The sequence below is a fragment of the Rattus rattus genome, chromosome 18 (assembly GCF_011064425.1).
Source record: "Rattus rattus isolate New Zealand chromosome 18, Rrattus_CSIRO_v1, whole genome shotgun sequence".
In the NCBI taxonomy this organism is placed as follows: Eukaryota; Metazoa; Chordata; class Mammalia; order Rodentia; family Muridae; genus Rattus; species Rattus rattus.
This window is the reverse complement of record NC_046171.1, coordinates 27,759,547-27,785,163: the sequence shown is the minus strand read 5'-3', so window position 1 is coordinate 27,785,163 and position 25,617 is coordinate 27,759,547. Positions and strand designations below refer to the sequence as shown.

General features: G+C 51.1%; 1 protein-coding gene across 1 annotated transcript in view; it reads left to right on the top strand.

Moving 5' to 3' along the window:
* Col13a1 (collagen type XIII alpha 1 chain) overlaps positions 1-25,617 on the top strand; it is a 139,535-nt gene that overhangs the window by 17,414 nt on the left and 96,504 nt on the right. Inside the window, exon 2 of the mRNA XM_032889262.1 lies at positions 1,517-1,586. Within this exon, the coding sequence (XP_032745153.1) occupies positions 1,517-1,586 (70 nt within the window). The remainder of the gene's footprint in view (positions 1-1,516; positions 1,587-25,617) is intronic.

The window sequence follows — 25,617 nt, the reverse complement described above, 5'->3', positions numbered from 1 at the left end:
ATGTGTGTGTGTGATGTGTGTGATGAGTGGTGTGTGTGTGTGATGTGTGTGGTGTGTGTGTGTGCATGTGTGCTCAAACTATGCTCAGTGGGGCACCCAGACTCCTTCTGCTGCTTCAAGTTCCAGACTAAGATGTAGAACTCCCAGCTCTGTCTCTCTAGCACCATGTATGCCATCAGGTTTCCCACTATGATGATAATGGACTAAACCTCTGTGTTGTAAAAATTATTTAATCCCAACCCACGGTTTCTACCCCACCTTAGCTAATTAAGTTCCCAGATGAAAGACACACACACAACCTTTTTATTTACACCTTTTTATTTAAACAACACAAGAGCTGGGCAGATGTCTACCCTCTATGATGTTAGAATCTACTTTCCTATTGATAACCCTGAGTTATTATTTACTATTTTATCTGGGCTGCTCTTAACTCCAATTGGGTAGCCCTCAGGGACATGTCCTCTTGACTCCTAACCCATGGTAGCTTCTCTTCTCTCCTCCTGCCTTCTTCTCTCCTCATGGTTCTTCTCCAACCCCAAGCCTGCGAAACCTCAACCACACCTATGTCTCTTCTGCCCAGCTATTGGCTGTTGGCATCTTTATTTACCAATCAGAAATAACTTGGGGGCGGGATCATAGGGGCTGCTTGCCGACTCCAGGTCTTGGGGGCCTGTACTGAGCATTACAACAGCTAGCAAAAGACCCACCCTCAACAAACTCTAAGCCAGTCCCAATTAAATGTTTGCCTTTTTGAGAGCTACCTTCATGGTGGTGTCTTTTCGCAGCAATGGAAACCTTAAGACACAAGGCTCACTTAAGAGCAGCACCCTGCCCTCTGCAGAGAGGGCACACAGATACTGGCCTCCATAAACAGTCTACCATGTGTGGCCGTTTTGCACAAACGTGTTTGACTGTTGTCGTGCACATACAACTTCTTAGGATTTGAGGTATTCCACCTCTTGGGGCCTTCCAGATTGGCTCCGTGATTTCAAAGTGTGGTGAAAGAGATTTGATAGGGAGGGGTGTCTAGACCCCGCTTAGCGCCTCCAGCCCACCATCACCCACCTTTGTCCTTTTGCCTAGGCTAGCCTTGTGGGGGCGAGTAGAACAGAAGGCTTTGTCCCTGCCCAAGTACCCAGCTGGAGAAGGAAAACAATAGCCAAGAGCTAAGAAACATGTGCCATCAAGTCACCATGGGTGACTAGTTTACAGGGCCCTGGGCAGAGCCTGCTGTAGATATCAGACATTGCGATGGCCGTGAGAAACCTTATCCTGTATCTTGTCTTCTACATGAGGATTGTTTGAGAGCTCTTCAAAGGCTATCAGGACCATTCATGTGGGCAGTAGAGGGCCATGAACTGCCAGGCTTTCTCCCTCTGACCCCTTATCTCCCCACCAACTCCCAGACCCCTTGGTTGGCCCCTCCCCCCCTATACATTTCCTTTCATCTCCCATGCTGGCTTTCTAAGGCTGTAGCTTTATGAGCTCTGATGATTTTTCTTATTTTTTTGTGCAGAAATGGAAGTTCTACTCGCGCAGGCGCAGGGAGGCCCCGAAGATGTCTCCAGGATGTAACTGCCCACCAGGTAAGGAGGCCTGCAAATGAGTGAGGTCAAATGGGCAACTTTGGCCAGGCACCACCTCTCAGAAGTCCTCCTTGTATTCCTGTCCAACTCGGCTACTACTTCTCACTCGGTTTCTTTCCGTCTTCCTGTGGATGCATCTGCATATCTCCCATCCTTCCCTCCTTTTTCCCATCCCTCTCCCCCTTCCCCCCTGTGTGTCCACCAACCGTCATTCATTAATCTAAGCCTGCACCCATTCATTAATTCCTCTCCACACCTGGCAGTCACTGCAGTAGATTAAGTGAAGGTATATTGCTTAGCAGATGTGGCCATGTTCTGAAATTTGTGACAGAGGCTGGGGGAAGATCAGCCCAGCAAATGTGGAGCCCCCTCCCAGCACACCCCTGTGGCACCTTCCGTTTCTGAAGGCACCATAAGTCTACAAGAATATCTGTCGCCTGGATGGATGGATGGCCCTGTGGTGCTGCGAGGGTAGATTGGACTCAGACTCTGCTTTTGCTGGTTTCTGACATTGCATGAGTTGATCTGGGATGCCACAGAGCTGCGGCTAACACAGTTTGTTCCTCAACTGTCTCTGTGTTCAAAGCTGTGCACGGAGCTCCTGCTCAGTGCAGACATCTTTAGTGTCGGGATCTTCAAGCGCACTGTCACTGGTGAAGACCATTGGTTGGTGAGTGTGTGTGTGAGGACCCCTCAGGCTTCTGACCGTCTTCATTAAGCTAACGACAGACGATGAATAAATTGTCACTGTTTGCTTGAGTAACTGGACTGGGCTATAAAGCCCTTTGAAGGAAGAGACAGAAAAAGATTTCGAAGGACAGAGAGACATGCTTAAATGATTGCTAGAGGCCTTGCTCTGCTCCGGATCTCCTAGTGCACACTGAATCTTCTTAGGTAACAGTACAGGGCAAATGGCCCTTGGAAAGGCTGCCTCTAAGCTCCTGGGAAGGGCCTCCCCTGGCTCAGAATTCTCTAGAAATCCTCTACAGGTTCCTTGAGCCGGGGAAGAGAGACTGGCGGATGTTAAGTGTGTTATTCGACTTTTCCCTTGTTGTGACCAAATACCTGGCAAGAAGCACCTTAGGGGTGCACGGGTTTGTTTTGGCTTGCGGTAGGAGGGAGTACAGTCTATTGGGATGGGCAAGGCCTGATCACAAACTCATTCCCCATCTGTGGCAGCAGTGACTGCTTGGTTATGTCTGAGCAGAGAGGAGAGGGAGCAAGGTTAGTTCTCAGCTTGCTTTTTTTTCCCTTTTCCTTCTTTTGGTCATTCTAGCTGTGGGATAAAGCCCAGAGTGCGTTTACCCTCATCACCTGGGCCTCTAGCAATGCCTTCACAGACACACCCAGAGATTACACACACACACACACACACACACACACACACACACACACACACACACACACACTGAACCTGACAGTGATGACTAGCCAGCCTGCTAGACATAACAAGCAGTGGAAGTTTGTGGTGGCCAGGTATGATGGGCTAGTGTGCTATCCAGATGTGAGGCTGTGATAAGGGTCACTGGTTCCATCACAAGCTGCTTATCTGAATTAATTAAAAAGGTGTCCAGAGGGGCTGGAGAGATGGCTCAGTGGTTAGGAACACTGGCTGCTCTTCCAGAGGTCCTGAGTTCAAATCCCAGCAACCACATGGTGGCTCACAACCATCTGTAATGGGATCTGATGCCCTCTTCTGGTGTGTCTGAACACAGCTACAGTGTACTCATATAATAAATAAATCTAAAAATATTTTATTTAAAAAAAAAAAAAAAAAGACCGGGGTTGGGGACTTAGCTCCGTGGTAGAGCACTTGCCTAGCAAGCACCAGGCCCTGGGTTCGGTCCCCAGCTCCGAAAAAAAAAAAAAAAGAACTAAAAAAAAAGGTGTCCAGAGCCTCAGGAGCCAGCTCTTCTTCGATGGGGCCCTAGAGTCCCAGAAAGCTTCCTGCTAGACCCATGAGCTGGCAAGGTTAACGAGCTAAGACACTGGTGATGGTGGGGTGATAGGCTGGACAGGTTTCTGGGGCTACCCGCGTTGTGTGTGATTGTGTCTGTTGTCTTAGACAGGAGGGCTGTTCTCCATGGACGACAAGTTTGAAGTCTGTCTCTGGCATTTAGCAGCTGTGTAGCCCCCTTCAGAGTTTCTGCTCTTCTCTGCACCTCAGTTGCTTTGTTAGAAACAAGGAGAAAGGCCACCTGGCAGATATGTGGGAGAGACCAATGGGCTTGTTATCTGACTTGTTAGTGCCTTGCCTGATGTGAGGCATCATCGGCGGTGGCATCATCATCATCATCATCATCATCATCATCATCATCATCATCATCATCATCACCAAATTTCCCCAGCCCTCTCTTGTCTGTCAATGGCACACCAAAATTCTTTTCTAAACTGCCACATCCTGGCATCGGGGGCAGCGTCGGCTGCATGTTCAAGGCCATGGTAGTCACCTGTCCCTGCTGACTAGGGAAAGCAGAGGCATCACACCCCATAGTGAAAAAAATGTCCTCGATTGGAATTTCATACCTACTCTACCTAACAGCCATTCTTGTCACTGTCCCTGGGTGAGCACCTACTGTGTGCAGGCAGTATGCACTTCATTTTGGGGATATGCTGGGAAAAATGGCTGGGAACGTAGAGTGCTTGCCTAGCATGCATGAAGCCCTGGGTTCCATTCCTACCATATTTGTATGTGTATATGTATGTGTGTGTATACATGTGTATGTGTATTCTTGACATATATATGCATATATTCCTACCTGATAATATATATATATATATATATTTGTGTGTGTGTGTGTGTGATGGCTTGTTCAAATAGTTCTAGCACTTAGGAGGTGGAGGCAAGGAGGATCAGGAGTTCAAGGCTATCCCATGCTTCACAGTAAGTCAGAGAGGCTAACCTGAGACTCATGTGAAGAACAAAACTTATGGTCAAAAGAGGAGGGCAAATTGAGCATTCCAGATTCTTAAAGTCCTCAAAGGGGTCAGGAAAGCCCTCTCCGACCCATGCCTGCACCTGAGCCCCTCATTTTAGGTATGGTCTTGGGATCAGAGTTTACAAATCTCTGCCTAGCTCCTGATTGTATATTGTGATTGTAAAATACACGAACACAAAGTACTACACTCCTTTCTCCTACTAGCACTTAATAATCTCCCTCCCTGTATACAGTAGGTGCTCAATGGATGTTTCCTTATCGTCCACCCACCCCGTCAATATACTTCACATGTGTTACCCTGAACTAGACCTCGAGTCTTGCTTGCCCTGAAATCCCCTCTGTTGGTCACAGCAAATAAACACTTTCTTTCTGCCTATGGTGGCTGATGGATCAGATCCTACATCTCCAAACCCACGCCTGCCCCCTTTGGTTTTTTTTTGGTTAAGAGAATCCAAAGCTGGAGTCCTGTGGTGGGTGTGCTCTTCTCTGTGGCAACCTTGGGGCCCTGGGCAGCATCCAGAAGATTCAGGACTCACAATCGAGGGCAGAAAACCTGCCTTCTTCCCTTCCTACACTGACCCTGCCAACATCCTCCTGAGTTCCTCCCTGCCCCAAAATAGCTCTCCCAAGCATCCTGCCACAGACACTGTTTGCCACCGCAGTGATGGGCTTGCAGGCTCAGGGCAGGATGCCAGAGGTCAAGCCTCAGGGACAAGAGCCAGAAGCTGAGAAATGGGTGTGGGCCCTTTGCAAAGCACACTGGGTAGTTGGGAGGGTCCTGAGAACAGATAGACACACCGTGGGATTTCCTAGACCACTTGAAGCCAGTACAAAGATCAGGGAAATTCACCCATTCTCTGTCCCTGTTCTTACTAACAAATGACGAACAGGACAATATAGGCACCAGTTGGCAAGGAAACAGCTCCTTTAGGAGCGTCTGGAGCTGGGGCTGGGTGGGGCTTCAGACAGGAATGCCTCAGTGGGACCCATCCCTTCTGCCTAAGACTGGTTCCTATGTGGTGACTGGGCAGCTGGAGCAGTGAATATCAAGTCTGGAAGGTTTAGGCAGCAACAGTGGGAATGCTGGGTGATGTAGTCCATGTCAGCCCCAGTACGGGCATATTGCTTAGAAGAGGGATAGAAGGAGAGAGGAAAAGGTGCTTTGGCCAGGTCAGTGGGTGGTGCACAGCCACCACCGCCGCGGTTCAGACATTCTGTGAGGAGTACTATGAAGTACCAAAGAGACAATGCAAATGTCGCCAAGGAGGTGACCTTGGAGGTTTATCGTACAGATGAAGGAAGCAAGCCGGAGGGTACACACAGTGAGGCTACAGACTCATCTGCCACCACAACCAAAGTCTAAGTAAAGGGACTTCAAGGATCTTTTACTGAGTGTGTCACAGGAGCATGGTGCCAGGCAGGGAGGTGGCTCTGCTGTCTGTGTCCTGTAATTTCTTCTCTGAAGTCTGGCAGGTTCTTGGGTGGGGATGAGCAGGCAGTAGATGATTGGAACTTGAGGAAGAGCCAAACTCCAGTCCTGTTCATCTACCTCTGGCAAGACCTGAGTAACAGGATGGTGCAGAAAGCCAGACAGACTTGTGCTGGGTGGTTTATGTACAGACAAACCTTTTAAACATCACCATACAAGGGGTTCAAAATAGGACTCAGCTAAATGGCCAGCCCTGCCTCAAAAAGGCAATAAGTGAGGCTGTATTTCCACAAAGGTGGGAGAAACAACATTGAAAATCTACCAACTGATCGCAGGATGTTGAGGGACCACTCAGAACAAAAGCTTCGAGGAGAGAGGAGATGGGTACATCTGGAGTTGACCAGCAGTTTAAGGAACTTGGAGCCCTGAGTGGTGACAGGAAACAGATGAGCAGGGATTAGGGTAGATAGAGATACCAGAACTGCAAAGAGCCCAGGGTTTGTCTGGATACTGTTTATGTTGGGGTTGATTGACGGCTTGTTACTTACTTTCCTCCTCTGATGAGACAGAAGCAGCTTAACAATGGAGAGTTTTGGTTTGGCTCACAGTTCAAGATTACACAGTCCCTCAGGATGAAGAAAGCATGGTAGCTGAAGAGGTTTGGTGGCAGCGGGAATGGGAGTGGCTGCCTGTTCACATGGCATTGGCCAAAAACAGAGAGGTCAGAAGTATGAAAATGGGCTGTAATTCCCAAGGCCCACTCCCTACCAAATCACTTCTTTTAGATAGGTCCAACTCCTAAAGGTTCCACAGACATCATCGTTTGCTGGGGACCAAACATTTAAACACTGGGGATGTGACACATCCAAATTGGTAATGACTGCCTGGAGGCCAGTACTGGGTGGGTCATCTTGCATCCAGAGTAGCAGAACGTGTGGTAGTCGCTTAATAATGTCTGCTTAGCAGAAGGTGTGGTAATCGCTTAATAATGTCTGCTATGGGTGCAGAAATAGTGAGCAGCTGCATCTCTCACTCTGTCTGTGCTTCCCCACAGACCATGAATGTAGCATCAGGGAAGGTTTGGGGAGGAAGGATGCGGTCCAGTCCAATGTGTACTTCAGAACAATAAGTTGTTGTGCTGTGGATGATGCCTCCAAGGCAAGAACAGCCCCTTCCAGCACCAAAACTTGTGATCTTAGGAATAGGACTTTGTTTTCTCATGACCCCTTATTTGTGTCTGGCTCGGAACAGTGCCCCCGCCCCAATCCCCCAGCTTTGGTTATTTTCCATGGGTGGTGACAGCTGCTGCCACACACCCTAAACCTTTTCTTTGGCCAGCCCTTCCCTGTTTTTCCTGGCTCAAGATTGTTACCCCCAACAGCCAACATGGGTAGAGCCTAGGGCCAGGGCTTTGGTCTCAACTAGGTTCCTGTCACCCCCTCTTGAGTGGCAACACAGCAAATCCACAGCCAAGGGCCCTGTGTTTGAGGCCCTTCTTTCAGTTGTAGTGTAACCAAGAAATGGGAGACCAGAGACCAGAGGATCCCTTGGCATGATTGCAAAAGAGGACTGTAGAGTCAGTGGTTATACCAGGAAGATCATTCAAACTAGAGATGCTGTCTTCCGGAAGCTCCAAAACTCTGCTGAACCTGCAGATGATTACCAGGTTACTTCTGAGTCAGCTGAGGCTGCGAAGCAATTCCTGTGCTCAGCTAGTAAGGAGCGTTCCATTACCCACTTACTGACATCATGATTTTCAAACTTGCCCCGATTCTGAGGCAGCCTGAAGCTTGTGGCTCCCCTGCGCTCACAACCCAGTGTCAAGCCTACTTTTGTCTCGAGCCTGAGTTCTGCCAACCTCCTGCTATCCCTCTTTTCTATTAGTAAACCGGGACCAGACCTGCTGGACCCTGCATCACCCTGCCCTGTCTGCCCACTTCTGCTTCAGTTCTCACCTTCTCCCTGCTGCCCTCTTCAGTCCTCTCATCCTGTTGTACCACCCCTGCACCTCAGCCATGTCCCTTACTTCTGCTCTGCGAGCCTGTTGAGTACCTGGCGTATGCTCAGTGTGTAATCCATGGGAAACCTCCCAGTTATGTGCCTCTAACATGAATCGCAAAAAGACCCAGGGGCCCACGCCTGCTGTGATTTCTCCTCTGCTATAGCTCATTAGCTGCCTGGTGTGGGTGCTATAGATGCTTGAGAACCGTATCAGCATGGGGATGATAACATGGGAGCCCCTTTGGTGGGTTCCTAGCCAGGGAGATGCTCTGCCAGCCAACCATGCTGGCAAACTCCTCATCACCCCACAACCACGTCTCGTAGGCCTTTCTTCCATAGGGGATGCACAGCTTCAGCCAGCATCTTCCCCCACATCAGGTCTCCCCAAAATTCTGCAAGTTACCCAGTACCTAAGCAGGTTTTAATAATGCGTGTGTGCACATGCGCACATGTGTGTCACATGAATGTACATGCCATGAGGCGGAAGTTAGGGACAGTTTGCAGAGGTCAGTTCTCTCCTTCCACCACGTGGCTCTTAGAAATCCAAACTTGGGTCACCAGGCTTGAATCAGGGCCTTCACCTGCTGCGCCATCTTGCTGGCGGGCTTAGGAGGGCTCTTTGAGTCCCTCTTTCCCCTCACATCCCATCAGTCACAAGTGCCACCGAGGGCGAGCCTGGTGACCCATGGCTATAGCTCTGTAGCCCTGGCACTCTGTAGCCCTGCTGCCAAGTTGGATACCATCCCAGGCTGATGGTGAGTTCTAAGCTAGCCTAAGCTACTGAGTGAGATGGTAACCACAAAGGAAAAAAAAACAAGAATCCTTGGTCCCATTGTTGATCTTTCCCTGTTCACAAGCACGACTTTGTCCCGACTGCCACCATATGTCACCTCCCATACTGCAGGAACCTACTACCTACTGCCACCAACACTTCCCACAGTATCCACACACAGCTTAAGTTAACGCACAGCTCTTGCTAATCCAGCAGTTCAGCATCCCGCGTGACCCCTAGGATAGAGACAAAAATCCGCAGTACCCTTTACCCTTGTCTTTCATGCATTCCCAGCAGGCAGCTGGGGACATTGCTGGTCACCTGACCTCTCTGATAGTGGCAAGGGTGTGGAGCCCTGGCCACCGGAACAGGGATGCTGGGCCTCAGAGATGACCAGCCCAGAAAGCAAGTGTGAAGTTAAGATGTTTCTTGTTAGTCCCAGCCCTTTGGGCCCTGAGGAGGTTGTCTTTTAGTGTGGAAAGGGCTCTGTGTTACAGGAGCCTTTGAGCAGCATCCCCTGCTCCACTCAGAGCAAGCAAGGTCAGCATGGGAGAGCCCCACCAGCCCATAGCTGTTGAGTGGCCAGGTGCTGCCTAGCAAGAGTGCAGTGTCTGCTCTCCCCCGCTCCCCCTTGCTCTTGGCCTGTTTTAGGGCCCCTCGGGGGATCCTCTGAGACTCATTTCTTCACCATTTCCTCCTGAAAGCAGTTCCAGACTCCCTAAACAATGCTGATATTGGGTTTCTCTCAGATCAGTTCTGATAATGTCCACTCCGGTGGTCGCAGAGATTTGTAAGGAAATAAAAAAATAAGGAAATAGAAAGTTCTAGGGAACAAAAGCCCAGAAAGCTTGCTCCAGACCCTGAAGGACTCAGGTAGCTTTTTGTCTCTGGACCTTGGCGCGTGCACGCGTGTGAGTGCGCGGGTCTGGAGAAGTACGCATGTGCGTGTGCGTGACGGCTGCTCTCTTCCAAGTCACTGCAGAGAAAAGTGCATATGCGTGGGAGAGGAAAGGCTGGGTGGGCAGCACTGTGCCCGCTGCAATGTAAAGGATAGGGGAGGGCGGCTCTGATTGGACAAGAGAGTGTCCAGAGATATCACAGAGCATCAGAGAGATGCGATCTGCCGGGAACCTGAGTCAGATCTGCTCCGATCTGTTCCAGGGATGGATCTGGATCTTACGATACTATAGTAAGCTAATGGCGGGAGGGGATTTACAATGCTAGGTATTTATTATATAAAGTCAGAAACTGCACAGTGTGCTTAGGTGTATGCCATAAATGTGTAAATATCTCACGTAACCCAGTGTTGTGACTTAACCCCTGGAATCCTCACGAGTGGAAGGCTGAAGCAGGAGAATTACAAATTAGGACCTCCTGGCTCACAGAGTGATTTTTTTTTTAAAGCTGGCCTGTACAGTTTGGGGAGACCCATTCTCAAAAACAAAATAATAAATAATTAAATGTGTGTCATGATAAGCCTCAGACTCAGGGGAGGGGATACATGAAGAACGAAGACCCCAGGTATGCTCAGTGTTTAGGTGACCGTTTAGCTGGGTTCTAAATATGCCGGAGCTGTTACTGACTGAAATGTAACCCATGTAAGTATTTTCTCTATTTAAACTCGACAGGTGTTTAGTATGGTTGCAGAGTTGTGTCTTTATCCTTGCAACCAGTTTTAGGACATTATTATTACCCCCAAAAGAAACCTTTTGTTCACCCCATTCTCTCCCCCTCTCTGCTGTCATCATTCCCCTCCCCTCCCTCAGCCCTCATCACCCGAGCCTCCTTCTTACCACTGTGGATTCAGTGTACCATTTTCACGGTTCAGCCATGTTGTAGCCAGTGTCGTCAGCACTTCCCTGACATGATTTTTCAGCCTCTTTGGCTAGCTGAAATATTTCAAGATAAAACAATTATTAACCATGGGCTTGACTAGAGAATATCACTAGCTTAGTGGATATTATTAATATTACGCTCCTCTGGGATCCTCTAACAAACATGACGTGTATCCATCTTGGGGCTTGAGTTCTGTTCCACTTTGGGCTGGTAACAATTAACGCCAGGGAACAAATCCAGCCTGGGTTCAGCAGTCCGGTAACATGGACTCCCCTCTCCCCGCCCATCTTCTGCTCAGAATCACTACCTCTGAGATACCTTCCATATTCTATACTGTCCTCCAGGTCTGGCTGGTGCCTCTGCCTCCTGACTTGCTTATAGTGTCTTTTACCAATGATTTGAGCCCACGAGGGAACAGCCAGCCAGTCTCCCAGCACAGCGTGGTCCTTGATGTCTGTGGGCGTCAGTCTCTGTCGTCATGAGACGAACACGCTGAGACCTACCTGTAGCCCAGGATGCAGTAGTTAGTGAGTGCAAGGGCCTGCTTGAATATCTCTGGCTGGCCCATCATACGAGAGGATGGCCCAGCAAGGGCTGTACCATTGGTAGAATGTCACTTGCCTGACAGTGGCAATGGGTAGCAATGAGAGTATAGGCTTGTACCTCCAACATCCCACATTCCAATCTCAGAACCCCAGTCTTAGTCCTGGGGCTGTGAGTCCATCTCCAGACCTCATGAAAATGGGAGATCCCAACAGTACTCAAGTCAGTGCTGAAGTCAACACGGAGCCTGACACATACTGGACTCTAAATGATTGTTGGTTTCAACAATGGTGGCAGTGTTGATGATGATGATGATGGAGAAGATGAGGATGATGGGGAGAGGAGTGCAAAGAAGTTTCTGCTGACACAGACCCACAAGGAGAGGATGCGGCCTTTATCCAATTGCATCCATCCACACGGGGTCCTGTGAGGCAAGGTTACCTTAATCACAGAATTAAGTTGGAAAATAGGGCCTGGGCTGCCCACACGGCTACCAACTCGCTCCTTTCTCCCTCTCTGCACATTCAGGGGCCAGATCACTTAGAAGACACTATCAGAGAGCTAAGGCATGCGAGGTACCTACTGCTGTCTGGGATGGGATGGTGGCATTTGCCGTGGCGTGATGAGACCTCGTTGGTTGGAGTCTCAGTCTCATGGGTCCAGCTTTCCAATCCTGGAAAATCAATTTCCTGTCTGAGCTTACTCATCTTTGACTTATTAGTATGCTCTGACAGCTTCTAACCAGCCATGCTGTGTACACGAGCAGTATCAGGGAGAGGAGGCTTGGCTAGATCCCAGCTATCAGTAGAAGGCAGGCTGTGGGTTGCTATGGGGGATGAAGAAAGGATCCTATGCTAATGAGTAAGGGTGCGGGTTGGCCTCTCCATTGGAGTTCATTGATACTAACTAGCTAGGCTCAGGGCTTTGGGGTCCTGGCTTATGAAGAAAGACTCCCTCTTTCTTTACCCTCCAGCTACGACATGACCTGGCAGCCTCTGGATGGCAGGGTTTCCTCAGAGGCCATCTCCCTGCCCTTCTTCCTGAAGCCCCATGGTGCATGCAGAGGCCACGGGGCCAAGTTCCTGACAGCAATTTGTCAGCAAGGGTGTGACAGTAGTTTTGTAGAAGCTCCCTTGTCTTGGAACTTCTGAGAGTCACAGAGGGCAGTCGGACAGCTGGCTGTGGGCGAGCTCACAGGTGAGTCTCCTTGTTCCTTGAGCTCCTACCTGGAGAGGTCCGTGGGGGAAGACCTGGAGAAGAGAAAAGCCATTTTGCCCCACAACTGAAGATGAGCCTGCACTTTGATGATGATGATGATGATGATGATGAAGAAACATGTGTCACATGTTTACCTGCCTTCTTAGACCCTGCAGTGTGAGGGCAGAAATCATAGCCACCACAGTGTGAGTTCCCACCTGCTGCCTACTCACCCAAACCCCTCAGGGATGCTTCAGGAGGGCATAGCTGGACTCGCCCTGGCTACTACACTTGGAGCTCTAAGCTGCCTGTGAGCGACACTGGCAAATTTCCTAGGCCCACCTGTGGGTCCAGAAAACACTCAGAGTAGCAGACAGTCTGTCTTGTGCTCAACAGGGTTCGTAGTGTACTAATCAGAGGCAGAGGTATGCCCTGTTACGTGCGTATAGGCGTTTTGCCTGTACATCTGCATACCGTGTGTATGCCTGCCTGATGCCCACAGAGGGGCAGAGGTGGCACTGAATCCCCTGGAACTGGAGTTAAAACTGTCTGTGAGGTGCCATAGGGTGCCGGGAATCAAACCCAGCTTTGATGGAAGAACAACCAATGACTGCCCTTAACTGCTGAGCCATTTCTCCAGCCCCAAGAGTGATTACTCTTGCAAGGGGATCAGGAGAAGCTTTGAGGAAGAGATAGCAGTTGAGGCAGGCCTTGAAAAACAAGAAAGACCGCAGTACTGTAGGGCTGGGGGTGCAGCATAGCGGTAGGGTATGTGGCCCAGGACCACACGGATACATTGGAAGCTGGAAGTGACAGGCTGTGGCGGGAATTGGACACCATTGTGGGAAATGGCCATCATATGGTGAGATCTCTGAGAAGGGATGAGACACGGTCCAGTTGTAAGTATAGAACAAAGCAAGAATGAGAAGCAGTAAGAGTAGCCAGCGAGAGGCTATGAAAGAAGACGGGCCTGGTGGTATGTGCGTGCAATTCTTGGGAGAAGGGGGCAAGGGATCAGGAGTCATCTTGGTGGCATAGGGCACTTGGGGCCCAGCCTCAGCTACATAGGACTGTCTCAAAGGAAAAACAAAAGCACTCCAAGGGTCCCATTAGAAGATCTGGCACATGGAAGAGATGAAGGAGATGGTGAGGAGCTACTTCAGAGAGAGAACTGGCAGGTGTTGATCACCTGTTCGGTGTGGGCAAGGAAGCCCAGGTAGCCATGATTCTTGTGGTATATATCTTTAACTATGATTTAAACATGCTTTAAACATGGCATTGATTCTACTCCAATTCGTCACCCTGTGATGTAGGCTATGTTTAACCCCACGGCAAAGCTGAAAACACTGAGGCCCCGCGTAACATGTTATGAGATGATCAAAATGCATGGCTAAAAGTAGAACCAGGCTGAGAGCCACAACACAGTATGGCAGTAGCTTTGCCCAGAGAGGGAGGTTATGGGGCTGGATTTGAGGTGGGGGCCAGGGGATGCAGCATGGACAGGTAGAGATGCTGGGGGGCCTAGAAAAGCTAGTCTTGGGCAGGGGTGAGAGGTCAGCCCTGATCCCATGGCCTCCCTCCCACAAGCCACCAGCTGGCTGGCTCCCAGCTTCACTGCTCAGTTGGGGAGACAGAGTACCTCTTGTGGGGAGCTGGCTGGAGATACTGAGGCTAGAGACCTTCTGTCCCAGGAGAGAGAAAAGGTCCGAAGCTGAGGTTCCTGTCAGCTGAGGACCCGTAGGGCTCCAGGGACACATCTGTCCTCAGGAATCATGGCACTCGCACCAGGTTACAGAAGCAAGCAGTTCCCCACTATGACTCAGCCGAGATGGAGAGCACCTTGCTGGCATAGCCAGCTCTACCCTAAAAGGTCTCCAAAGAAGTTTCCCACAGTGACACTAAAGGAATTCTCTCTGGGTCAGGGGCCTCCCATGCTCAGCGATTTACAAGGGACCAGAGGGCAGGGTGCTTCTGTCACATTGGCATAGCCCCCAGCTCTTCCCAGGAGCCTCCCTCATCGTCCCCACTTCCAGTCATAGCCCCCACTGACCTCTCACCTCAGCTGCCCCCACCCCCTTCAACCATCCCGGCATCCTCATGGCCTCTGCTGGTGACCAGTGTGTGTTTGGCCAGCTCATTGCACCCTCCTATCTTCTTGAGGTCCTGACTCACACTAGAATCTTTGTCCCCACCTTAAACCCCAGTAGGGAAGGAGGGAGGAAGTCTAGTCTGACACAGACTATAGCATGCCCAGTGGACATAAGCAGATGCCAGCTCCCTGTATAATATGCATTTTATCACAAGATGGCATCAGGGCGGGGAAGGGAGAACAGGGCCTGGATGTCCTGGAGGCAGCATGTGTGAGCAGATTGGCTGTATGTACCCCAGAGTTGCACCTGATGTGGAAGAGGGCGTCGTAGCTGCACATCCTGATGGTGGTCCAGGGAACTGTGTCCTTTCTGGTTAATTGAGGTTCCACTGCTTGGTACCCAGTAACATCTCCTTTCTTATTTCATTTCCCACCCCAACCTTTTGTTTCTCTTTCAACAGACTAGAATGAGAGCTAGAGAACTGACTTTGGGAGATCCACTAAACGCTAGAGCAGTGTTGCTCTCATATGCTGGGACCCTTTCATATGGTCTCGCATGGCGTGGTGACCTCCCAACCATATACCATATATTTTTGTTGCTACTTCAATAATTGTAATTTTGCTACTGTTGTGAATCATGGAAGCATCTGTGTTTTCTGATGGTCTTAGGCGACCCCTCTGAGAGGGTTATAACCCACAGGTGAGAATCACTGTTCTAGGAGAGTCCAGCTCCCAGTCTTTTTTTTTTTTTTTTCAGAGCTGGGGACCGAAGCCAGGGCCTCGCGCTTGCTAAGCAAGCGCTCTACCACTGAGCTAAATCCCCAACCCCCCAGCTCCCAGTCTTGTCTCGCTCAATATAACTTGCCAGTTCCTCCTCCAGCTTGGAAGGACTGGGGGCTCCCTAAACTGCACATTAGGAGAGGGGGGATGACAGGATCATGCCACCTTCATTCTGACTCCAAAAAGCCCCTCTGTCCAGTATGGAGGAGGGAACCCCCCAAGTCTTACAGGGGTCCACAGAGCCCAAGCCTCTCACAGATGTGGACTTCTGACTGTGAACACCAGGTGGGCATCAGAGGTCATCTCAGGCAGGACAGGGCCATAAAAAGGGCATCTTACAGGAAGCCCCAAATTTATGGCAGGAGCAGGTAAGAGCAGAGACCCGTGGTTGGGATGGGACCAATAGCTCCCCGCACATATCCGTGGGTGGCTCCAGAGTGCTGGGAATACAATACAGAGTTCACAGATGTCATCCAAGTTTGCATTTGACAGGAAGTGGTGGCCAAGTAGGGGAAGGGACTCCCACCCAGTGGCGAGACAGGGAGAGAAGTGTGTGTTAATCTGACAAGGCTTTCTATAAAGTCTTGTCCCATAAATGGCCAGACACACTGTGAGAGTCTCATCGAAACAGGGGTTGGATGGAAAAGATGAGGACAGTTCAGTAGCTGGGGTCAGCCAGCACCATAAGCCCTGGATGGTTCCTAGGGCCAAGCAAGGCTCTTGGTTCCAGGCCCCTCTATCCTTTGCACATCTGTTGATCCTGACGGGTGACACCTTGGGTAAAGACATCCCTGAAGCCAGTTGGCCTCAGAAGTTACCACCTACCCACCAGCTATTTCTAGGCGTGAAGTCCTAGCCGGCCATCTCTCTTGCTACTGTCCTCCAGTCCTCTGTCCCATCTGCTGGGGTCCAGCAAAGCAGGTCCTTGGATAGACACCATTTGGCCTTGACTCTGATCCCTTCCTCCCTCCAATCCTAACTCTGTGGGTGGGCCTGAGGTGCTAGGAGCATGTGTCTACAGAAAGACCAGAGCAAACAAGTCATTAGACATCTGGGAGGGACCCAAGAGTGTGAGAGAGAGAGAGAGAGAGAGAGAGAGTGTGTGTGTGTGTGTGTGTGTGTGTGTGTGGTGAGACACGAAGGTATCATTTCTGGGTATTATCCCCATGTGGGCTTTCTTTTCTTTTCCTTTCTTTTCTTTTCTTTTCTTTTCTTTTCTTTTCTTTTCTTTTCTCCTCCAGAGACAGAGTTTCTCATAGGCCTGAGACTCTATATGCTAGTGGGCTGAGGAGTGACCACACCCAGCTTTTTACATGGGTTCCGGTGATCAAACTCGGGTCCTTGTGCTTGCGTGGCAAGTAGCACGCAACTGAGCCCCGGGAACCAGACTTTATTCTAATGCAGTTCAGGCTGGGGCCACTTTTCACTGTTCATCTTCCAGGGGCGGGGCTACTTGAGAGCATGTGCTGGCCTTGAAATATTCCTGGGAATTGATGAGTCACTTTCTAGGTCTTGGAAAACTTAGGTTCTCCTGGTTCCTCTCTATCCAGACAGTGCAGAGAGTTGGAGCCCTGGAGTTGTTTTCCCCTTCACCCAGAGTGTCCTGGGCAGGAGGCACCTGCCCCCTTCCCAGCCATCCAAGAGGCCCCTCCTTTATGTCTCAGGGTCCTCTGGGACCAATAGGATCTACATTTTGCTGCCTTTCCCATCACACCCTGTCAGAGCTGGATAGGATCCGGTAAGAACTAAATCCAACCAAGAAATAAGGGGCTTTATCAAGGTTGTCCTACTATAGATAAGTAAGTTAATCTCAGTTTTCTCATCTGTAAAATGGGGGTAGGAAGTCAGCCTGGAACACGGGCAGTACCTGGTAAATGGCACTGAGCTCTTCTGAACCCCAGCTCACTCTTCTGCCTCATTCCTACCCTTCTTTCTGTGCCTCTGACAATACCTTGGCTCTGGGTATTGGCCTTCCAGAACATTCTATTTGGCCAGGAGAGCCTCTTAGTGGCCAGTTGGTTATAGTAAAGACAGCTGTGTGCAGGGCCTGCTGACCACAGAACAGGGTGTTCATGTGGATGGGGCCTTGGTAAAGGGTTCAGGTTTACACCGTGAGACATGGCTAAGTCTGGCTCTCATCAGCCCTCTGTGACCTCTGGTTCCCCGTGGCTAGATCGCATATTTGTAAAGTCGGCCTCAGCCAGTAGCTCTTAGAGGCCAGTGAGTTCCCAAGGGTTAAGCACCTTTGAAAGATCTAAAATGGATTGCGGCAAATGGGCCAGCTGTTATTTACAGGGTGATGGACAAGACCTGACCCGTGCCTAATAGGAACCCGTCCCAACTGGGCCTCTGAGCACTGTCCACCGGAAATGTCTCGCCAATTATATCCTGGAGTCTGTGGGTGGCAGCTGTGGTGTTTTGAGAGCTCTGGCCACAGCAGCATCCCTGGAGCAGGTGACACTTCGGTTAGTCACTGGGCAAAAATCTGTCGACGCCTGCCACTAGGAGACTTCAGGCACCAGGGTCCTGGGCACCAACTTGATGGGCACATCTTTCCCTGTCGGGGCCGCCAAAATCTAGCAGGACAGACAGACATTAAATAAGCAGGGAAGAAGAAAGGAGCTGGGGCTGGGAACAGACCTCCGCAGACAGAATGCTGTCTGTCCATACATGGAGTCCTGGGTTTGAGTCCCAGCACTAGATTGACTGACTGTGGTGCTACATGCTTCTAATTCCAGCACATGGGAGAGGGAGGCAAGAGGGTCGGAAATTCAAGGTCCTCCTCAGCTACATAGCACTTTAAGGTCAGCCTAGGCTATATGAGATTTTTTTCCCCCTGGGAGGAAAAATTAAATGGAAGGGAGAGGGAGGGGATGGGAGGGCAGAGAAAATATCACTGGACTATCTGGGGAAAATATCAGCCAAGGGGATTCCTTTTAATGTGTTCATCAACTCTTCCTAGCTTTGTTGGACTTCAGTTGGCTAATAAGCATTGTATATATTTAAGTTTGCAACTGGATCAAAGTGCCCACTCCAGCAGGGTGACTTGGAGCATAGGTGGGCAGTGTTTAGGGGCATTTGAACTGACAAGTAAGCCAAGAATTAACAGATGTTCTTAGCCTGGGAGAAGTGTGACCAACAGTCAGCCGCTGTGCAGGTCAAATATGTCAGATAACCAAATCCACGCATGAGATCTGGCAGCCTTGGGTCAGCAGAAACGGCTCACATAGAAACCCGGAGGTAGGAATTAACTTCGTGTGTCCGAAGAAGAAAAGAAAGGTTTGGGGAGATGAATGATGGGGATGAGGGGTTCCAGGTGCCCACAGAGGTGATAGGACCAGCCCTGCCATGGTCAATGGGACTCCGGTTGTGTGGAGTTTGGAATTTTCTTCTTCTGCAAACTAGGAAAGCCCTGTAAGTTTTTAAGAAAGGGACAAGAGAGACGGGGACACCCATGGACTCTGATTCTGATTCTTGTTCCTTTAACATGGGTGGAGTGAACACCAAGCAGAGTGGAGAGAAAAGTTCGGTGGGTGGGAGATGAGGAACACTGGAGAAGTATGGTGAACGACTTGGGGTGGTTTCGGATGGCATTGGCAAGCCTGGTGAATCGCTATCTGTGCAATAAAACAGGAAAATAGATAGGAGCTTTCAGACTTGGAGCCTCGAGTGGGCGGGGTTTAAGTGGAGCTGGACCACAAGGGGGTGGAGTATGAGTGGGCGTGGCTTAGAAACTATCTCACCTGTAGGAGCAGGTTTCCAGGCGGGGATGAACCTGAACCGTGTTTGTATATGGAGGTGGAGGGAGAACCAGCCTACAGCGTAGGAGTGACTGGTGACTTCCAGGTCTGACAGGCTGCATCCCCCGCTGTGGAATCCTTTGCTAGAGGAAGAAGTCAGTGGCTGAACACTTTAGTTCACTTCCAGGTCATCAGCACATGCTGGCTTAGGCGCATAAACTCAGGCTAGGGAGAAAGGACCGGCTGCTTGTCTGCGTCCCAGGGGGATTTATGTGGCGGGCAGGAGGGGCTGCTGGAGCCGGCTGGCCTGGGATCCCCTTCCCATCCTGGCAGAGTGCAGGCTGCCCTTCCTCCTCAGTCAACCCCTAGATACTGGGATGATGCCCCCTTTGAAACTTGAGCGAGGTGAGTTTAGGACAAACTGGAGGAAGCGTTGCTTCTCACGGGTGTCTCTGGACCTCATGAGACTCCCAAGGTGGTCATGGCTAGGCGCATCATGCAATGCCTACAAGACCTGGACGAGGGAACAGATTGAGGGGCCCTAGAGTAGCTCGGAGAGGAAAGCTGGGATTTCTGTGACCTTTCCGTTGACGTCAAGGAGGAAAATCAGTCTCCTGGGGCGTCTGTTGGCAGCGAGGAGGGATCCTTTATATCCGAGCCCAGCTTGGGCTCTCAGACCCCAGGCGCCAGAGCTGGAAGGGACCCAGACTGCCCCAGGAAGCATTCTCTTCCATCAACCCTCTGCTCAAACCCCACAGTGGCACCCCGACTTTTTAACCCAGGCCATGGCAGCCCCATCAGGCTCTATCTTGCTGACCTGGCTACAGCCCAACCATTGGAGGACTAAGACAACTGGCCTCCACGCTTGAGGTGTTTACCCTCACTCTCAGATTCTCCAGGCATAACATCTTTTCCTCACCTTTGCCTGTAATCTCTGTTTACCCTTCTAATCGGGCCTTGGTTGGAATATCTTAGGTGGTGGCCCCTACCTCTCAGTCCAGACCCACTACCCCAGCTTTAGGTCACAAGCCACCACTGTTAAAAGCTCCCAGAGTGTCCCTGAGCACATCCTTACCTGGCTGTGCTGAGGTAGCATGCTTCCTGCTGGACAGTGACAGTACTGAGACTTCTCTAGCACCTGGCCTGGTGTATGCTGGATTCAAGGTTATCAGGCCGAGAGAATGGCTTCCCTTTCACCCAATCTCAGTGGCACCTGAGTGCTGTTCTGCTCTGCACGGTTGACAACCTCTCTCTACTCAGGGCAGGCTGTGGGTGCACAAACAAACCCCAGAATTCATCGAATAAGGCCCCAGCATTCAGGGGCCACCCCTTTGGAAGCAGAGAGCTAGGTTCTCCACCATGCTTGCCGGGCCCTGCCACATGGGGTGGGACAGGGTTCAGATGGGCCTTGCTGGGACTCCATGGCAGAAGTGATGGCAGAAAAATGTGCCTCAGATCCATGTGAGTGGAACCTGGTGCCAGGACCCAGCCAAATTAAATCCTTGTAGCAATGCAGTGAGCCAACTGTTGACGCTCTCATGCAGCTAGGCCTAGGATCAAAGGCTCTTGGGGAGAAACAGTGGCTCCCGTTGGAAGGTGCTGTCTCCTTCAGCCCCAACTGGCACAGCAGAATGGGAGTCTATGGGGTCCAAAGAACCAGTATCTTTCCCCCGATCACGTGGTTAGAGTGTTTGCCTGCCTGCTCTCATTATATAAAGATGGTTATGAGAATCCATTCCCTACCTGTTCCATATAACGTCTCTAGGTGAGAAAAGGAGCTGGCCTTGAGGGGTAGATCAAAACCAGACAAGCTTAGACTTGTGACTTAATAGTTTCCTGACCCATTGAGTCTTCATCTGCACTGAAATATCCGCTACCTGTGATTGCCAAGAACTATTTCCACACGTGGCTATTTATTGATTTTGAGACAGTCTCATTATGTAGCCCAGGCTGACCTTGAACTCAAGATCCTCCTGCCTCAGTCTCCCTAACTCTGGAATTATGGGTATGTGCCACCTGCTAATGTAACCATCCAGAGTCACACTAGATGAGTGTGGAGAAGCACGCCCGCCCTCTCGCTTCAGGCTTACCACGAAGGCTTGCCAGCCCACCACATGTGTCCAGAGCCTGGGTGTAAGTGTGGTGAGGCTCGACCCTCAGTCTCTCTGTGCAGCATGGGGATCCAGTGAGAGATACTCATGGTTTCCCCCAGGGGTGCCCCAGATTCCCAGGGCTCCTCTCTTAGAGAATGTCATGTAGGCCAGACTTCAGGCTCTGTCTGCCCCTGGCTGACATCTGTAGCTTGTAGTTCACAGGAGAAATCATGAATGATGGTCAGCTCCAGATTGGAAGGATGTGCTGTTTGCAGAAGAAGCTTTGGGTCCCCCTTGAGCTATCACACCCCCCTGTCTCTAGGTCCTCACACTACCCCCCAGCATTTGGAGCCCAATATAACACCCCTGATTTCCACTCCCCAGGCCCACTCAGTCAATCCCCATAGACATCAGAGATCTGAACTGTGAGACGGGGCAAGATGGCAGGACCTCACAGGCCGGGGAGAGGGGGGCATGGGGTGAAAGAGAGAGTCCTGTGTCTCCTTGGATAAGAGCACACTCTTCTGTGGGACTTAGTTCCCTTTATGTTGCATTTTCCAGGGGACCCCCGAAGCCTCTGCTTATGCTGATTTTCCCGAGTTGAGAGTTCTGGGTGTCTGTGACAGCCAAGCCACACTCCACTGGCTTCCAAGTCCTCTGCAGGACACCCACAGCTGTCTATATTTCTTTTTAAACCATCTACTCCCTGGAGATCGGCGGTGTGGGGCTTTCTTGTGTCTCCCTTCTCAAGTGCCTTCGAGGCTTTGGTATCTCTCACCAGGGCCTTACATATTAGGGTTTCCAGAACTCTTACCCCCTTTTCTTAGTTAACCCATTGCCCCTTCTCCAATTAGGGACTCCACACCACTGGAGGAGAGCTCCATGGAGATCAGTGTTTTTTAGGTTTGGGTTACAACCTGCAGCTTGTGAAATCAATTTTGATGACTTGTGATCATCACTTAAAAAATTACTAGGATGAAGAAAAGAGATGTCTCAAATCTTGGATGCATTGTGTGTAGGAAAGCCGCACAGCTCGTCCCAGGCCACGCCGCTGGTCCCTGGGGGTGTGTCCCAGCTGGATGTTCTCATGCTGATCCTTGAGCTCTGGAAATCATAGACTGAAGAGTCACAGTCGCCTGGGTCTGTGTCTGGGGCTCACCTTTCTTCCTTGCATTCTGGATCTAGGGGTCGAGTTGTCCACCCCCTCCGCCCGATCCCATCAGGATGGCCCCAGAGGCTAGAATGACGAGGTTGCAGAGAAAATACGTTGCGTTCCTCTTGAACCATCCCCTTGTATGTCCCCAGTCAGACATTACTTGCTATCTAGCATGGGATCGCCAGGAACATCCTAAAATCTTCCTTCCTCTTTCTTTGCCTCCAACCCTGCCAGGCTCTGCCTGCCACGTTCCCCCTTCCCCCTTCCCCCTTCCCCCTTCCACTGCAACCCCTGCTTTCCTCCACTCACCTCCTCCCACCACTGCCACCCTCATCCGCTCCTTCCATCCCCTCCACCTTGTCACTGCTGCTCCAGCGTCCCCACTGGCCAAATCGACAAGTTTCCCATACTGCAAAGCCAGTCTGCAAGCCATCCTTCTCCCAGTGTTGGACTCTGAAAAACTACTAAGCACTCCCAAGCCTCCTTGCCCAGCCTGCCACCCACCTCCTGCCTCCTCCTAAGGAAGCAGCAATCAGCTTCATCTCCCGCTGTCCTTAAAACTATAGGTGCACAGCTCCCAGGATGGCCCCACACACCCTAAGCCTGGGCCTTGCACCCTGCATCCAGCCAGTCACTCATGGCTCATTCATTGTGTTCCAAATGCTGCTGCTGCAGTGTGTACGCACTTGAGTGTGACTCTGGTCTCATCTCTCTTTCTCCCACTAGGCAGGGATTTGAGGACAAGGACTCCGTATAACAGGGATCGTGCTGCTATTTTCCCCAAGCCCCAGGGTAGGATGAATGAACCATCCCTGGACCTGATTCAGCCCCCATATGCCCCCTCCTTTCAGCCCTTGCCGGAAATAACCTTGCAGGAAGTCTCTTGGCACCGCATGTGGTCTCTCTAGGTAGCTGTGTAGGTCTCAGGATCAGAGAGAGACTTAGATGAAGAGCTGCCCAGTCTGGAGGACAAGGAGCCCAGTGGTTCCAGCACTGGAGCCTGAATGAGGAGGGGTCTGGTGGGCCTGGAGTGGGGGTGTCGGGGACAGAGTCCCGGTTCCTAATCAACAGGAAGGGCCTCTTCCTCCAGGATCACTTTTCAGCCAGCTGCTTGGACAGAACCTGAGCTGGGGACAGGGCATGGGGGAGGAGTGGTGACACAGGCCGATGGGGCGGCCAGTGCTGGGACCTACAGCTGCCGGCCAGTCACACTTACACACCTTGCTTGTTGCACGCCCAATGCCCGGGAAAGCTTGCTCTGGGAGTGCGCTTGGCTGGTCTGATGGCATCCTCCTGTGCCCCTCCCCCAGCTCTCTCTCCCCTTCTGCTCTCTCCACACTCGGGGACATTCAATCCCTCCTTTGATGGATAGCCAAGAAAAGACTTCTTCCACATCCTAAATTTGTTAGCACCCGCTAATCGTCTTAACCTTCCTCCCTTCAGTGTTCCCAACTGGCGCCTCCTTAAAGACACAGGGTCCTTTTTGAATTCTCAACAGCAGTCCTCAGAGAGGCCTAAGCACCCCACCCCCACTCCCACAGTGAGGGAGCAGGGCACAGAAGTTTTCCTTAGGAGGTTCCTCCGCACTGTCCTGGTGGACATCAGTGTGAAGGCATTTGGGGTAGAGACTGCAGAAGTAGCTTGGCTGTACAGAGCTCCCCGCTTTACCCTCAGTTATCCTTAAGTGGGGCCACCCCAGGGTGCGTGGAGAATGCTGAAGGCGGCCTAAACCAGGGAGACCATGCAAAGAAATTCTCCAGCTCTGATGATCCTTCTAACCTCTGCCTTTCCCCCAGTTTCTCTGTGCCCTCCTCTGCTCCTCCTCCTCCTCCCTCTTCTTCTTCATCCCTTCTCCTACCCTCTCTGTCATCCCCATCCTCTTCCTCCTCCTCTTCCTCCTTCCCCTCCTCCCTCCTCCTCCTCTTCCTCCTCCTCCTCCTCCTCCTCCTTGCCTCCTATCCTCCTTCCTCCTTCTCCCTATCCCTGTCATCCCCATCCTCTTCCCTCCGCCTCCTCCCTTCTTTTCTCCCTCCTCCTATCCGCTCTGTCACTCATCCCCATCCTCTTCTCCCTCCTCCTTCTCCTCCCCCTGCCTCTCCTCTTCCTTACAGCCACCATCTACTGAACACCCTACAGTATTCAAGGTACATGCGTAGGCTTAGACAGGACCCCAGTTCCTTAGAGAAAGGAATTCTGGGCCCTGTTGCACTAAGGAGAAAACTAAGGGCCCGAAGGCGGGAGTCTTGTCTGTGTATTTAAGTTCAGCCCAAGAGCCAGGCCCCAACTTGCTGGTGTGCACTGTCTATCCTTTCTCCAAAACACAGCTCACAGTCACAGTTCTGTCAGTAGCTGTGGCCTGTTAAGTGACACCTCCTTGAAAGCATCTTGTTGGGGTACAGATACATGGCAGCCCCACACGGTTGTGTTTCTTTCCTTCTGCCTTCCTTCCACCTCTCCCTCCCCCTCTCCCCCCCCCTCTCCCTCCCCCTCTCCCTCTCACTCTGTCCCTTTCTCCCCACCACCCTCCTCCATCACTCTGTCCTTTCTCTTCTCCAGGCAAGGATGCTCGGTGGCCCCCAGCCCTTGCCCTGGCCCTAAGCCTCCCAATAAATAACCGGTCTCTGTCGAGGGCTGGGCTCTGCAGGATCTCAGCTTGGGAGCCAGGCACTTGCTGGCCCTGGGCGGCGGAGATCCTGCCCCTCCTGGGTAGCACAAAAGGAAGCTTTACTCACTGCCCATTTCCTCTCTCCATCTGTGACTGATAAAAACATGGCAGGCAAGAAACCTAAAGAGAGTTCAAGAGCTTCTCAACACCAAGGTCTCTAAGGGGCGTTGGGACTGACTTCAGGGAGGAAGTAAAGTGTTCCTGACCAGGGTCACTCTTTCTTAAGAGAGCTGGACCCTAGCCCAGAGGAGCTTGGGACCCTGTGTGCTTGGGATTTGGGCAGGAAGTAACCCTTTGCCCCCAACTCCACCTTCAATTCTCTCTCAGCAGTGCCTGGGCACCTATGTCTGACCGGAGGGTCTGTTGGTCATCAGCTCAAGGAGAAGTCAGTGAAGCAAAGCAGACACTGGAAGGTTCCGGGAGAGAAAGTGGGGTACAGCCAGAGATTTCCTAGAAGCAGGGGCATCATGGTTGCAGTGCAGCTGAGGTTGCTGATGGGTAAATAAAGCTGGAGGCTTGAAACAAGTCACACTCACTCTGCTTCAGACAGCCTGGGCCCCCAAAAGTTGTCCTCTGACCCCCCCACATCCATGCCCTCACATGTACACACACATACACAAATAAGTCAGTGAACTTTGAAAATGAATGGTTTGAACTCTCAACAGTGTATACACTATGGCCGCTCGCAGGGATGGATTCCTGACCCCAAGCCAATGGAAGTCACGCCCAGGCCTAGCTCTTCTCTTGGCCCAATGGAGATGGACAGAGTCCCTCTGGAGTCCCCTGCTCAC